This window comes from Cantharellus anzutake (genome assembly GCF_015039405.1).
Source record: "Cantharellus anzutake strain C23 chromosome Unknown EI90scaffold_28, whole genome shotgun sequence".
In the NCBI taxonomy this organism is placed as follows: domain Eukaryota; kingdom Fungi; phylum Basidiomycota; class Agaricomycetes; order Cantharellales; family Hydnaceae; genus Cantharellus; species Cantharellus anzutake.
Window position 1 is genome coordinate 305132 of NW_024066978.1, and position 11710 is coordinate 316841.

The 11710-nt window shown below is 47.9% G+C and overlaps 1 protein-coding gene across 1 annotated transcript; it reads left to right on the plus strand.

Moving 5' to 3' along the window:
• Positions 1–276: 276 nt before the first annotated feature.
• EI90DRAFT_3016887 (uncharacterized protein) lies at positions 277–1331 on the plus strand (the record flags this gene model as incomplete). Its single annotated transcript, XM_039057041.1, has 7 exons — positions 277–453; positions 479–595; positions 653–724; positions 849–875; positions 934–1008; positions 1041–1059; positions 1090–1331. 7 exons carry the CDS (start codon positions 277–279, stop codon positions 1329–1331), a joined length of 729 nt encoding a protein of 242 aa, XP_038915339.1.
• Positions 1332–11710: the final 10379 nt, after the last annotated feature.

An 11710-nucleotide genomic window follows, 5' to 3' on the forward strand; every position in this document is an offset into this window, starting at 1 on the left:
TTAATAATCATATAGGATGAGGATAAGAGGTAGCAAAGAAGGTACCAGAGATTGGTGGTGGAGGTGAACCGGAGGTGGACTGGAGGGTATAGTGGAGGTGTGGGGGGAGGACGGACCAGAGGTGGACTGGAGCAGTGGTGGAGTGGAGCGGAGGTGAGGCAGAGTTGTTGTGGATATGACAGTCATAGGAGTCATGTAGGAATAGGGCAGAGGGAGGTGGAAGATCTGGGATATGACAGATCCAGTTCAATATGCACTATTCAATGATGCTCCACAATGCCTGGGAATTGCCCCCTTATTTGGGAGGTGCTGCAAATGGCCCCATTTGCTGAGTCTGGACTCTCCATGTCTCCAGGAGATGCAGAGGGGATGTTTTTGGATCATTGGATGCACAATGGTGCTCCTATGGCAACCATGCACTCATTGAACTCACTGATGTCTGCTGTAGAACAAGTGGATTCCATGTCTGTTTTTTTAGGAATGTTCAAGATCTCCTGGTCAGCTTGAGGATATGTATTACAACCCCAATGTTAGCAGGGGGCACTTGGATGTGTTCTGTGCTTGCTGGGGTCCTTGCACTGGAGCTGAAATCCCTGTATGTTGCCATTACATATATATCACTCCTGGCTGACTCAATCCATGATTTCTCTAGGTATGCTATAAACCTCTTAGTTCAATTGACAGTCTCAGGAATACACATGAGAACACCAGGAAAGTCATAAAGGTGATGCCTTATTTATCTCTTTGGGAGTCATGATCCATTATCCTTATTGGCATCATTGTTTTCCAGCACCTAATCAGAGAAGTGAGGATCTTAAACAGCCCTGTTGTTCATATATTTGGCCCAGAAACCTGCTGCTGATTGTGGGATGCTGGTGAGTGTTTTGGTAGAATCAATCTCATGCTTTGGTTGATCCTCCAGCATAAATACAGATATCAGTTGGAGCTCAGGGACTGCTGTACCTCCACAGACACAATCCTACTACCATCCATGTGGATCTTAATCCAGTATGTGTCAGACTGAGAAATTGCTTGCACAGACACTGCTGACCAGAGTTGGTTAGTCCAACATCCTAATCAATGGTGCAGGTCAAGCACAGTTGTGCAGCTTTGGAGTATCTGGTATCCTTGATGGTCTTCTGACAGGGAAAACAACCTCCATTTTAGGAGGTTGTGTCCAGTTCACTGCACTGGAATTATTTTGGGAAAAACAGCACCCTACCATCAATAGTGATGTTTATGCTTTTGGGTGTACATGTGTACAAGTGAGTGGGAGTGCCCAAATGATTAGTAAGAATGGATGTTTAGCTCAGATGTTTGGCCCACTGTAAGGCATGTACATGCAAATGAATGGATGTTGCTTCCAATGCACTTGTCCCCTTGTCCTGATATTAGCTCTGGAGGTGTGAACCTGAGTGTACCACACATGGCTGATGTCATATTCATCTCCTGCCACCACCTTTCATCACCTCCAGCCATCCTGGATTGCCTCCACTCTGAAATAAATATATTGCTTACATAATTTGCAGATCTGTGAAGGGGATACTAATGCATGTTTAAAGATTTTTGGGGAATTTTAGAATGTGCTGCCATGATACTATAAGCTCATGAAGTGAAAAGTGAAAAACATTGGAACGGTTTTTTGGAGCACTGTAGTCTGGAGGGATCGGAAGCAGTGGAAGTTGATGGCCGTGGATGGATATGACATTACCCACTTGCTGGGTCGGTGAGCTTGTGAGAGAATCGCCTTATCAAGCATTGTGGAGTGGGTAGGTGAAGGGTGGAATTAGTGACAGCTACTGGAGAGTGGGAAAACCTTTGCAGGGGTGGTGGAGGTCCTAGGAGGTCCGTAGTAATATTGGGTAGGTAGAAATATTAATAAACATTTAGAGCTGGTGGTGAAGGGGCAAGTGGCAGCACTGCCATGGAAGGCAAATGCTCAGCAGCGTTGTCCACAGTGGAATGGATGGGTTCAATTCACAAGACTGGAATGGCAGGATGTCAAGGGGGATGAGCATGGAAGAGATGGATGCAGTGGCAGCAAATGTGGTGGCTCAAGAGGATGATGAGAATGAGAACATGGGTGATGAAAGACTTTGAGCTCAGTGAGCTGCCATGTGTTGAAGAGAGGATGGTTGCCAAGTGATTTTGGATTTGGTCCAAAGGATGTGGAACCAACATCAAACAAAATGGTAGCATGGATGAAAGAGTCATATGATGGAAAGTCAGCTGCACACAGGATGGCACTGTTTGGGGCAATCATCCTGTCATGAATGGCATCATGTTGTTGTGGGGACAAGTCCATGCAGGCCAAAGCAACACTTATTGCACACTTCACCCCTTACTGCATCAGAGGCTAGGATTGCTGAGTCATGGTAATAGTAAGAGTTGTAGGGACTGGGTAGGTGGTTCTTACGAGTCCAAGATCGTTGGATTTCGTTGCGTGGTTGAGAAAATATGACATTTTCTTTATTTTCTTAACTATTCACACATTTGCCTTTCACTTTCCTTTTATATTTGTATTGGCTCTTGCCAGACAACTGTACAGACAGTAGAGACAGAGGTACACAGAGTAATAGCACCATACTCCCAAGGACCCACTACTATCTGACATAGAGAGAGACCTACCCCCCCAAACCTGAGTCACAAGTGATAGACCCATTACATCTTGTGGGAGGGAGGGTGTTACAAAAATGGGGCCGGAGACGCCCATTTTCGTCCGTTCAAGGCGCAGGAAAGGGGAAAGGTTGGGGAATGGGGTTCATATGGTTATACAGATGTTATCACAGGCAGTTTAACATTTGTAACAGATGTTAGCACAGCGGGTTTTTGGTTGTTTATTGATTGGTTAAACTTAATTACTATACAAATCATGTGACACAGAACCCATAAGAGTCTAAAATGGGAAATTCCCATTTCCATAACAGAGGGAGTGACTTAAAACAATGGGGATCTCAGCTGGGGTGGAATGATAACTCTGGGACTGCTCAGGGGAACAATGGGTGACTGGACAAAACAACCATGTTCACATGTTGGCTCTTGTTCAGTGCCATGCACCTGGACAAGAGCAGTCCATGGTACATGGTGCACATGTTGAAGTTGTGCATTTGTTTCCTTGTCTTTCTATTTAATCTTCACTCCATATGAGTCACATGACTACTGAGTCAGACTTTACTGTTTCTACTACTAAGTCATCCTCAGAGGTGTGTCAGGGCACACCCACCTGACCCGCCTCCACCTGGCCCCACCTGACCCGGTACCCCACTGTCCACTCCTCACCTCCTCCCCCTTCTTCCTCTCCCCCTCCTCATCTTTGTTTCCTCACTCTTCCTACTTTCACTTTCTCTTTATTTTCTCTTTATTCTACATGGACGATCTTCCTTTGTATCAATGTACCATTGACCCATCTGCAGCGTGCCCACAACACACCTGGCCTGGGCACCTTGGGCGACTCCCTGCTGTGCCCAGCACATGTGCTCGCACCGGATGCCCTTGGGATCTCCCACAGAGACACCTGGGTGGTTACAGCTGTGTGCGAGGGTGACGTGGCACCTGTCATGAGACCTGAGCTGCATGTATATAAACGAAGCTGAAGTGGGAACCAAAGAAGTAGCCTTCTTCTCAACTTTCCACTTCAGTCTAAGTGGCCAGGGATCATTGTCCTGCATCGGGCCTGTCAGTACGCATGCCCGATCTGCCCCTGCCAGGCCCTCAGCACCAGACACTACACCCAGGGTCCCTCGACCCCAGACGAGTCCCTGACACAGTGCCATAACCTGAGACAACAGCACAATGGGAGAATGTCATATCCATCATCTTTTGTCACCTCCGGTGAAGGAGAGAATGAAGGAAGGACAGTTGGGAGGTTCTAACAAGACCACCACCAATCTGTTCCCTGGTTCTTTGGTTTGGATGGGGAGGTGTACTAATGAATTTGTTGTAAATATAGTACTAATCCAAGTGTTTGGCTAATTCTGTTTTATGGGTTAGTCTAAAAGTCTCTGAGCAATGACTTACAGATGAACAAAACCCTGTGGAGCTGTTCCCTTAATGTAATTTCTCAATTTATCTAGGTATAATTCTGTGTGGGATCGTTAAATTTGGAATCTTAACCTGAAATCAATCTCTGCTTAGTGAATTTTCAAAGATTTTATTCCGTGAATGGTTTTAGATTGTATCTGAAGTGTCCCATGGCCTTTTCCTATTTTTCTCTTATTTTTATTGCTTGTTTTAACAGTAGCAATATAACTGTTTTGTTTACACTTTTGAAATCTGGAGTGTTAACCAGCTCTCCTGTTGAAAAGTAAATATTTCTCTCCCTAATTGCTGCCTTTTACTACAGTGGCAATCTTAACTGTTTTACACTTTTTTGCACTGGAGTGATAACCAGAATTGCTTGAGAAAAATAATACTCTATTTTCTTACTTCTCTAAGGGGGGGTGTAAAGTCACAGAAAGGGTCTCCTTTTATACTCCTTAGGTTGCCTTCCTTTTTCATGCTCTACCTCGTATTTACAGGATGTATCTACAGTGTATTTTCCTTAAACTGAATAAAAAATGAATTTTTCATGCTATAGTTCTACTGCACTCAGCTGTGCTGAACTGCAGCTTTGCTATGGTCAGACTGCACCTAGAATTCTCATTGTCCCTCCTTGCCTAAGCTATTTATGTTTAATTAGAACTTGACTGTGCCACATTTGTCACAGTTTTTATTTCAAATTCTACTTGTTTACCATTAAGTTTGCTATGACTCAGTCATTCTGAATTCAGACTGCATGTTACTGCACATATGGCTATGCTATGACTTTCAGCTGATTATCCCATTTTTATCCTGTGACATTTAGTAGAAATGTGATTTGAAATGTTTAAACAAATGTAATGGTTCAAATTTAGAACAAAAGAGTCTCATGTAATTAAGAATTGAACAAACAGAGTTCTCTGCTTCATTGCTGTATTTTTCCCTATTTTTCCCACCATGGTACAACTGTCATGGACCCACCAGGAAGGCTATCCATATGCTTCCCAGTTGAGTGGTTGTGTGGAGTGAGGTTCCAGGTCATCTGCCAGTGGGTCAGGGATGTACTGGAGGTGGAGCAGAGCTCTGGGGGTGATGAGTGTTAGAGACCAGAAGCAAGACGAAGGAGTTGTCTCCGTGGTGGAGGGCTTCGGCCTCAGCGACTCAGACCAGGAGCGCTGTGCCTGGTTACACATCCATGCCCTAATTTACTTACTGGCAATGAGAACTAAAAAGGGGGATCAACTCTAGTCAATTTTATCACTGGGGTGTAACCTATCTACAAGTTAAGTATAGTTACAGCGAGGCGGGCTTGTGAATGGCAGGACCAAGCAGAGCGGAGCTAACAGAGTTAAACATTAGCTGACTGAATATTACTGACAAGTTGGGTCATGGGGTTAGTGGAATGGCAGGCGATAACCCACAAACAGAAAGGAGGGATAGGCCCAAAGGTACACTTGCAGGGCAAGCAAGTGAATTGCCCAGTGGGGGCAGGAGTGTGCTAGCGGACATCGGGGCTGTCCAGAGACCTTCGGCCATACTTAGGAAGGCATAGGTAATATATTGAAAAGAGGGGGTGGTGACCATCGAGGGAATCGGAGGTGATTGTGGAATACGGGGGCTCCGAGGTTAGTGAAGAAGGAGCAGAGGTAGTCTGGAAGGATTGGAGGTAGTGGAGGATGATGGCCATAGATGGATATGACAGTGGGGCCCACACCCACTATTCAACTTTTATGCAGCCAAAATGCCAGCAAAAGCACGGCAAACTGCCCGTCTTGAAGATTTCAACCATGTTGATCGAGAGGGAGATGATTTTTGAGTTAACTTACATGGATGATCGCATGGAGTCATTGCATCTCTGGCATCCATACCTGTACCACGTTAACCACTTGTCTCAGAAGCAAAAGCATGAAGAGAGATGGGGCACAGTAGGTGATCATGGAATCAGGGTAGCTCAGTCTCTGAGCGACATGAACACTAGGGCATAACTGGGGTGAAAATCCAAATCCATCAGACACACTGAGTGATCGGAATGAGACTGAGCCTCGGAACCTGTGTGGATGTCCATAGTCACAAAGGAGAGCACACCTATCATGAACATTGTGGACAGCTCTCCATTGAGAGCACGGATGGCCATGGATTGGGAATGGCCCAGTCAGGTTTGCATCCCTGCGGACATCAGAATGATGTCAAGCTGTCAAAGTCCATGCTAAAGCCAGCGAATGAGGAGGGCCAAATGGGTGGGAAAAAGCGAGGGGAGCCAATGAGAGAGCGAGAAAGGCAAGGTGACCAATTGGAGCGCTTCGATTGTAACTCTCCCCAGCTTTTAGTATATGTAGATGTTAGGGGATGGACTTGGTTTGCACTTCTAACTCGTCAGATATAAGTGTGCACTTCTCTACACTTACCTGCACCAACTTAGCACCTACTATGAGCATATCCTTGACAAGTTCAGCACCTACACTAACGAACTCTCTGTCATTAGTTACGACTCAGCTGTTGTCCAAGAGCATCAAAAGTTCTCACAGCTGTGGCTATGACAGTTCTGGGCGAGTCGCTTGCTCAGAATGTTCCCATGGGTCATGCGCACCCTTATTTGCCTTCCACATGTAGCCCTTATGCGCATCTTATACTTGTGAGCTCAACCATTTTATTGGTATTAAAGTTATTAGAATATCAGCGATTTACACTAGCATGTTATGCTCAGTCAATCAATCGTTGTTGAACTAATAAGTAAATAGAAACTAGTTACCTAGCGTGTTATGGTAGGACTGGGCACTGTGTTCATGACTGTTACGGATACGGAGTAACGACCATATCCGTCGCATGGTCAAAGACTTCTCCTCTCTATCGTTCCCCCCCTCTTTCTCCCTTCCATCCTATATCCCGATACCCTATCCTCCTTACCTGTTCTACCCCTTTCCCCCCTCGTGCAAAGCTTTCCCCATTGGGGTTTTGGTGCTGGCCGAGGTTACTTGTGTTTTGCGGGATTTCCCACGACCTTACCATTTGTAGATAGTCATGTGTCTTGTACGGAAACCGCCGAAGGCGGTTCCCGCTAACTAACAACTACTCTCTACAACTGTCTTGTGTGTCGTCTTCTGTACAACCCATCCTGTGACTCAACTGAACCGTGTGACTGTACAATTCACAACATGTCTTATAAGCCTGGTTATGTCAAGTCCTCTAACGGTCCTTGCTGTGAGAACTCGAGGTCGCAAGTCGAAGACTCTCGACCTGTGTATCATCCTATGGAACCTGTACCCTACGGGACTTCATCACTCCACTCTCCCCCCAGTGCTCGACAGACGACGTCACATCATGATCTTGGAGATCGTGAATACTCTGAGGTCCACTTTCCCGTGATGCCAGCATGTTCGCTATGCGAACGCCAAGTAGCTGCCCGTCCACCGTCTGTTCCCTCCTTCATCAGTCATCATATTCCCCCACCAACGGTACATTGTAGGCAGGCACAGCCGGTACCACGCAAACGAGCCGATTATCGCGATTCTACCACCCATGTCAAGCACCCCACCCCGAAACACATTTACCATTGTTCCATATATCCCTTCCACGTTTTTCATATTTCTTCCGATTTTTTCAAGCCATTCCCGACCACGGACAACCATCAGTTTCCAAATTGGGTAACTGTCACCCGCAAATTCCGCCGCTTCCTCTGTATCTCCATCAATTCTCCACCGATCTGGACGAATTTGGTATCGTTGGAAAGCCCTTGTCAACACGAGTCGAACGATGTTACGAGTGACGCATTTGGTTCAGCGGTTGAGGCGATCGCCATGGTTCTTTATTTCCTTAACAACATCAATATTTCTTTGATATTACTTTTTTCTTAAGTGTTCCTTGTGGATCTGTTTCCGTCCTAAACCCGTCGGATCATTCGGATTTCCACGTATTTCTTTCATATTTATAGTTACCCTCTTTCCTGTATTTACAAAAAGGACTCCCCAAACAGAGAGAGGTGCTCCCCAAACGAACATGAAGTTCTAGCAGACGTTACCAGCACCCAGAGCGGCGAATACGAAGCCAAAGAGGCTCAAGACATAGTGCAGGGACAGAGTTCCCATTAGTTTGATTATCAGTGAGATTTACGAGATTTATCATTTTTATCACATCGCACCCGGACCATTTCTCCCCCCCCCTTCCTCATCATCCGAACCTCCCCTGAGCATTCCCAACACTTGGCCCCCTCTCTTTCTCGTTAGGGTGGTAGATCCCTTGCCCCCTTACAACGTTCCCTTTGGGAACGCCAAGTCACTGAAGGCCACATTAGTCAATCCTCATTGCACGCTCATGATATCAACCCGCTACTGGTACATTCGCGCTGCGAACACCAAGTACCCGATGGCAGTTATATGAAGTCCTCACCCACCTCACGAGTTGCAACCTCGCTCACGGTACGCTCCATTGAGGAGCGCCAAGTACCCGTGGCTGACATGTCCATCATGACGTCTCCGACTACCTACCATCAATTCCTTAATAGCTCACTACATCACCAATCACGATCGATGGGAATTCGATCGTCCACTCCCTTGCAAGACTGGGATCACTCATCGATTACATATCCCATTATGGTACAGACTAGATACGATGTTCGTCATCCTGCTATAAGAACGGATCGAGGATTGGGGATTTCCCCCCATCCCCGTAACAATGATGTCTGGAGGACTGATTGCATGGACTTCGAAGAAGCAGGGCACTATTGCCCTCACTACTCTGGAGGCCAAATATGCTGCCATCAGCCATGCTGTTCAGCACACCTGCCATTCATGGGCCTGCCCTCGCTGTAACCATATATACATAACTTGTAGATAGGTTACACCCTAGTGATATAATCGACTAGAGTTATCCCCCTTTTTAGTTCTTGCTGCCAGTAAGTAAATTAGGGCATGGACATGTAACTTGGTACAGCGCTCCTGGTTGGGAACAAAGAAACAATAAAGAAAAATGAATGAATGGGGAATATGTGATAACGGGTCCGAAATGGAAATTGTGAAGGTTAACTCCGCAACACTTCGCCACAGCGCCCGCCTATCCTCCCGTCAGCAACCTCCTCGTCTCCAGCTTTCCAACGAGCCCCTATTCGTCCCATTTGGTGCAGTAGTTCTTGAGATGTGGCCATTGACAGGTGCTGTCAAGACCATGTGAGACTCTACTCCGTGCTGAACCATCCAGGCATGGGATTGCCATTCTGGGAAATGCTCCGGGGGTGAAGAAGGAAGGTAGAGCATCACTATCGGGTGGAAAAACGGCTGGGTTGTGTGTGTGGGTATGGAGATCTGGAGAGGGGGTGAAATTGGCGGCGTGGTTGGGTGTGGGAATTTTGCTTGGGGTTGTTGGGAATGATGGGGAAAATAGGGAAAAATAAGGAATGAGTTTATGGAGTGTTGGATAGTGATAGAATGAGCATCGGGAGCGTCAGAGGGTATGTGCTGTATGTTGGTGGCCAAATTCCGCAGAATCCGACTTTTTGCGGCACACGGAGTTGTCCCCACAACACTGTCATTCATGGGCCTGCCCTCGCTGTAACTATATATACATAACTTGTAGATAGGTTACACCCTAGTGATAAAATCGACTAGAGTTAATCCCCCTTTAGTTCTCGCTGCCAGTAAGTAAATTAGGGCATGGACATGTAACTAGGCACAGTGCTCCTGGTCTGAGTTGCTGAGGCCAAAGCCCTCCGCCATGGAGACATCTCCTTTGTCTCGCATCCGGTCTCTAACAGATCCCAACCTTGTTGTCAGGGACGTGTCCGGGGTCGAGGCAGTATGGGTGTAGCGTCCAGTGCTGAGGACCTCACAGGGGGTAGATCAGGTGTGCATACTGGCAGGCCCAATGCGGGACAGCGATCCCTGGCCACTCAGACTGAAGTGGGAATGTTGAGAAGAAGGTTACTTCTTCGGTTCCCACCCCAGGTGTGTTTATATACATGTGGCTTGGGTCACATGAGGTCCACCACGTCACCCCACATACAGCCGCAGTCACCCAGGTGTCCCCGTGGGGGATCCTGAGGGTGTATGCTGCATGCGTGCACACTAGGATGCACCCTAGAGCCGTCTGGGGCATCCGGGGCTAGGCATGTCATGTGCGCATCGCGGGTGGGTCAATAATACATAGATATAAGGGAAAGGTCATCCATGTGAGATAGAAGTAGAAATAGAAATAGAAATAGAAATAGAGACAGAAGTGGGAGAGGGATAGAGAGGGGAAAGAACATGAGGGGAGGGTGCCAGATGAGAGAAGAGGTACCAGGTGAGGTGGGCCCAGGTGGAGGCAGGTTGGGCAGGTGTGCCCTGACATCACCCCCTCCTTAAGCCACTTTGCCTCGAAGTGGCCAGGGGGTTTTCCCTCTCTCTCCCTGGGGCTTGGGGGTGTGCCAGGTGGAACTCTTCGATTTGGTCAGGAGCGTGTGTCAGATGGTCTTGGGGGGGCCACTTGTTTTTGGAGTTCGGCCAGCCAGAGAACTTTACCAAATACCAGCATTTCCGGCGTAACCACTTAGAGTTTAATGTTTTCTCCACCTCATATTCCTCCTCTCCGTCTATGAGTTCTGGGCCTGGGCAGGGGTCAGGGGGTCATTCTGAAATTTCGTCCGGGCAGTGGGGCCTTATGTTCGTCATGGACACGACTGGGTGTATCCCCTTCTGTCAAGCGGTGAGCTGGAACTTGACAGCAGCTGGGGAGACAACTTTGACAATCTTGAAGGGGCCTAACCATTTATGGTCCAGCTTCTTAGTCGGGTGGTCTGTCATGTAGTTCTGGGCGCTGAGCCAGACCCGGTCACCCTCTTGGTACTTAGGGGCTGCCTCATGGCCTTGGTCGTAGTAGCGGGCCATTTTGGCCACTGCATGTTCCAGTGCTGCTTTCGCCTCCTCTTGCATCTTCATCATCCTAGATGAGAAGGCGTCAGTGGCTTCCACCTCGGACGTACGTGTGGGCTCTGTCCCCATCCTGGGGTGCTGTCCAGTGTTGAGTTTGAAGGGAGTCTGGTGGGTGGAGGAGTGGACTTGGTTGTTGTAAGTGAACTCTGCTAGCAGGAGCCAATCCGCCCAGTCGTCTTGGCAGTGGTTGACGAATACCTGGAGATAGGCTTTGATCTCCTGCTTGACCCACTCTGTCTGTCCGTCTGTCTGGGGGTGGTAGGGTGTGGAAGGGGTTAGCTTGACTCCCAGGAGATCTGCGAGTTCTTTCGAGAAGCACAAGATGAAGGCGCTTCCCCTGTCACTGAGGATCTCCTCAGGGAGCCTGTGGTGTCTCCAGACGTGCTCCAGGAAGAGCCGGGCGATCCCAGCTGAATCTATGGATGTCACAGTGGGGACCGCGTGGATATGTTTTGACAGACGGTCCACTACAACCAGGATGGCATTGTAGCCTTTCGAGTCTGGGAGCTCTCCCACCATGTCCACTGAGATCACCTGCCAGCGATGGGTGGGGACTTTGTTTGGGGTGAGTTTTCCAACTTTCCGTGTGGGGAAGGATTTGATGCGGTTACAGGTGTCGCAGCCACACATGTACCACCCAACATACTCTGCCATCCGAGGCCACCAGTAGTCACGGGAGACAAGTTCCAGGGTTTTCCATTGTCCCAGGTGCCCCGTCACCTGCGTGTCGTGGTGGAGCCGTACCAGATCATGGCAGAGTTGCAGGTCTTTCGGAATGTACACCCTTCCCCGGT